The sequence below is a fragment of the Chiloscyllium plagiosum genome, unplaced genomic scaffold (assembly GCF_004010195.1).
Source record: "Chiloscyllium plagiosum isolate BGI_BamShark_2017 unplaced genomic scaffold, ASM401019v2 scaf_97139, whole genome shotgun sequence".
Classification (NCBI taxonomy): Eukaryota; Metazoa; Chordata; class Chondrichthyes; order Orectolobiformes; family Hemiscylliidae; genus Chiloscyllium; species Chiloscyllium plagiosum.
The window spans coordinates 1-4,282 of NW_025194995.1; the positions used below are offsets into that span (position 1 = coordinate 1).

The 4,282-nt window shown below is 43.7% G+C and overlaps 1 protein-coding gene across 1 annotated transcript; it reads right to left on the reverse strand.

Moving 5' to 3' along the window:
* Positions 1 to 876: 876 nt before the first annotated feature.
* Positions 877 to 1,832, reverse strand: LOC122545820 (grass carp reovirus (GCRV)-induced gene 2p). Its single transcript, XM_043684724.1, has one exon. The coding sequence runs from the start codon at positions 1,795 to 1,797 to the stop codon at positions 1,126 to 1,128; it is 672 nt and encodes a 223-aa protein (XP_043540659.1). The 5' UTR covers positions 1,798 to 1,832; the 3' UTR covers positions 877 to 1,125.
* Between the last annotated feature and the right edge of the window lie 2,450 nt (positions 1,833 to 4,282).

A 4,282-nucleotide genomic window follows, 5' to 3' on the forward strand; every position in this document is an offset into this window, starting at 1 on the left:
CACTAGATTGATCCCAGAGATGAGGGGTTTGTCGTATGAAGAGAAAATGAAGAGTTTAGGCCTATACTGTCTGGAATTTAGAAGAATGAGGGGAGATCAAGTTGAGGTATTCGAGATGATAAACAGTGTGGATAAAATAGACGGGGAGTGAATGCTTCCTCTTGTGGGGCATTCTAGGACGAGAGGTCATTGTCTTAAGATAGGGATAGCAAATTTAAAACAGAGTTGAAGAAAAACGACTCCTCCCAAAGGGTTATGAATCTGTGGAATTCACTACCCCAAAGTGGATGGTGGGACAGTAAGTCATTCTAAGGAGGAGTTAGACAGATGTTTGATTGGTAATGGGTTTAAGGGCTATAGGGAGAAGGCAGGAAAATGGGGGTGAAGAGCATATCAGCCATGATTGAATGGTGGAGCATACTTAATGGGCCAAATGGCCTAATTCTGCTCCTATACTTTATGAACATAGACTTAAAACATCAGCTTGCTCTCTCTCCACGGATGCTGCCAGACCCACTATGATCTCCAGTATTTTTTTTTCAATGTAGTCGCTCTACTAAAAACAACAAATGTTAGAGATCACAGTGGGTCACGTAGCATCCATAGAGAGTGAGCAAGCTAACATTTCAAGTCTAGATGACTCTCCATCAGAGTTCTTTAATGCACTTAGCTACCAACCCCCAATATTTTTATTTCCAGAGTTGTAAAAACTTTTTAAAGTGCATGTATGCAAAGAGGCCTCCAGACTTCCTGGCATCAGAAGTATAAAAATAAGTCTGAAAATGAAACTAATTCAATTAAGTGAATTGGCCATGCTAAATTGCCCGTAGTGTTAGGTGAAGGGATAAATGTAGGGGAATGGGTCTGGGTGGGTTGCGCTTCGGCAGGTCGGTGTGGACTTGTTGGCCTGTTTCCACACTGTAAGTAATCTAATCTAATCTCTCTCCTTTCTCAACACAAAAGTAATTCAAAGTATAAAATAAGGTCATTTTTAACAATTGATGCTGAAAATTCCCTGCAGTATATTGTTAACAAGGCAGTTAATATGAGACAGAGAAACATGAGACAGTAAAATAAATGAAGTTAGCAATCATGTCAAGTTGATGTGGTTTCACTTTTGAATGTTTAGCTGCATATGTGTTTTGCCATGAAAGGGCAGATGGTCTGTCCACACCCCCAGCAGAGCTGTAACTGATGGGAAGGTACCATTGTATTTTTACAGGCCTGACAATGCTCCACCATCTCTGGCCCAGGCACAGGCTTGCTGTTCAGGTTTGCTTGAAGCAAGTCTTTCAACTGCTGTGTTGTCACAGGATCAGGGGAATTTATTACGTCAATCACCTGGATCCTTTGTGGATCCCAAACACAATCTTCCTCTAATCCACTGGGGACATTTCTCATCCCACAGTTGGGAGGAACCCATGCTGTATCATATCCATGTTGTTTCCAAGTTGTTGACATGGGATGATTTTCTTTATCTATTTTCTTGACTTTTCCTACTTGTACTTTCAACATTAAAATAACTCTATCATTTGGAGTGTTAATGGGATATCTTCTGGCTTTCTCCCTGTCTCTACTGACATAGACCCCTGGACCGAGCATGCCCTTGCTTGATTGCTTGAAACCTGATTGTATGATGGACCTTGCATTGCTGACTGAGGTACCATGGTACATGATGTATTCTCTGCCATTCACTGGTTCCTGATTTGAATGCAAATGATGATTATTGTCATGAACTGTCTCCCATCCAAAAAATTGTAATGTCATCATGCCACTGGCTCCCGGCTGTTCAAACATGCAAAAATGCAGTGTTCTGTAAACAAAACACAAAAATAAATTTAAAGTAAAGATAATGATGTATCTGTTTGAAGATTGCTTGGTCTTACGTTCATTTTGTTTGGGCTCCAACTCAATCAGCATGTGTAAATAAAATAAATAAGTGCATTGTGTCACCATAACCTGATGGCCATCAGGCAAGGGAAGAAGAGCCCTTCATGGTAACCTGAAACCAGTGATGGGAATTTAACCCACACTATTAGCATCATTTGGCTCTGTAAAGCAACAATCCAGCCAACTGAGCTAAACCAATTCTCAAATGCATGCATGAGGCTGTGAATATTTATTAAGTTTCATATGTATTTGTTTATGAATGTCTGTATGAATCAGTCTATCGCACTAGTTTATCCACTGCTGTGGAACAATGGCTCAAATATCTTCCTATGTACTGTGTAATTCTTTACACATGTCAGTGTATTTATATTTGCCACAGTAAGGTTACTTGTTAAAACAAGTCTAGATTAATTTAGAATATCTGGCATGGACAAGTTGGACTAAAGAGTCTATTTCCATGCCGTACATCTCTACAACTGTGTGTGCGTGTGTGAGCGTGTGTGTATGTGTGAGTGAGTGTGTATGTGTGTGTGTATGTGTGAGTGAGTGTGTGTGTTTATGGGTATGTGACTGAGTGTGAGTGGGTGTGAGTGTGTGTCTGTGAGAGTGTGTGCATGTCTGTGAATGTGTGTGTGTTACCTTCTCCAAGGACACCCGGGCTCTAACGTAACCGCGGAAGAGGGGCAGGCAGTCGGCCCTAACGACCCCCTCCACGGCCCGCTGCCTGGACCTGTTGATGGTCAGTTTGGCCAGGCCCAGGAGCAGACCCACGAGGGGGTCTTCAGACCTGCCCTCCTTCCTCCGTACCGGGTGCCCAAAGATCAGGAGCGTGGGACTGAAGTGCAGCCAAAAACAGAGGAGAAGGTTTTTCAGGCAATCAAAAAGGGAGTGCAAACGCCCACACCCAATATACACGTGGTCCACGGGCTCCACAGCGCCACAGAACAAGCAGTTGGGCTGGGAGTCTGTGAACCACCGCAATCTGCGGTTGCAGGGGACTGCTGCGTGCAGCACCCTCCACCCCAGATCCCCGAGAGAAAGGGGGAGGACTCCCGCGTAGAGAGCCCTCCACTGGGGATCCCCACCGCCCGGTGGCAAATGGGCACGCCAAGGCGTGTCCGGACGGTGGATGAGGGAGAAGAGGTGGACGGTGTGCAGCAGCAGTCTGTACAGGGCTCTCCTGTTTATATCCCTAAACAAAACAAAATTAAAATTTCGGAGGCGGCTCAGGTTGTGGGGCACAGGCTCCCGCGGGAAATACGGGACCTTGGGGCCAATGTGAAATTCCGTCCGGGCTGGGGTGAGCGCGGACGGGATCCCACCGCACACCTGAGCGTCCTCCAACTGGTGCACTACGTCGGGTCCGAGCACCGCCGTTTTGAGGCATCGGATGGCGGTGGCCACGTACCGGACGTCTACTGCTGCCCTGCCTGCTATGTGCATCAGAGGAGTGAGCAGGACATTTGATAATTGCCAATTGAGAGGGAAGTTGAATAGGACTGAGGGGATTAGCAGCACAGGCAACATTGAAGATTGGGGTTCATTGTTAAAGTACAGATTTGAGACGGCATAGGGAATCCCTTGTGAATTCAATCTGTAAGCCTCTCTTGTTGCGTCCCTGAGATCGTACTCTTTGGTAGTCTAGAATAAAACACCTCTTACAGTTTAGTGTAATTTTAGTCATCCCCTTTATTTACCAATAGCATCACTATTACAATATAACAGTGAAGGAGAATAATTCGAGAGAGAAATTAATTGATGCAAAATTTTGTTTCGAGCTCGGAAATAAACAATGTTATGAATTTCACAAGGGAGCTGCCGTGAATGTTATCACTTGATGTCCTGATTATACAGATTCACTGATGTTAAGGCAAATGTTCTTAATTGTCTAACCCTCCTTGCCTGTCTATTTTCCAGTGTGCAGCAAATTGCTTCTATAATTTAACATTACATTGTCGTCTGAAAGATTAAGGATAAGTTTTAAGACTCCAGACATTCTCACTACCATATCCATAAGACCATAGGATTATAGGGGCAGGAATTAGGCCACTCAGCCCATCAAGTCTACTCTGCCATTCAATCATGGCTGATAAGTTTCTCAAACCTATTCTCCACTTTCTCCCCTAATGTTCATTTTTAGATGGTAATCCTCTCACATTTGATACATTAAAATAAAATATTAGAAAATATTTTTAAAAAGGAAAGAAATATCTTCCAGTTTGTCCGTCAAGCCAGTTCCAGATACTTGTGCAGTAAAATACGTACATTGTTACATCCCGACCAGAGGTAAAATAAAAAGGTAAAAGACCAAGATTAGCTTTGGAGAAAACCTTTATTTAGAATTCCTCTCTGATTCTCTTCAGCTTGTCATGGAGCCCACAAGAGAGCAGGC

What these genes read in the sequence shown, in the direction of transcription:
- LOC122545820 (XM_043684724.1), bottom strand. Translation starts at nt 1,797, where the DNA reads ATGTTTGAACAGCCGGGAGCCAGTGGCATGATGACATTACAATTTTTT.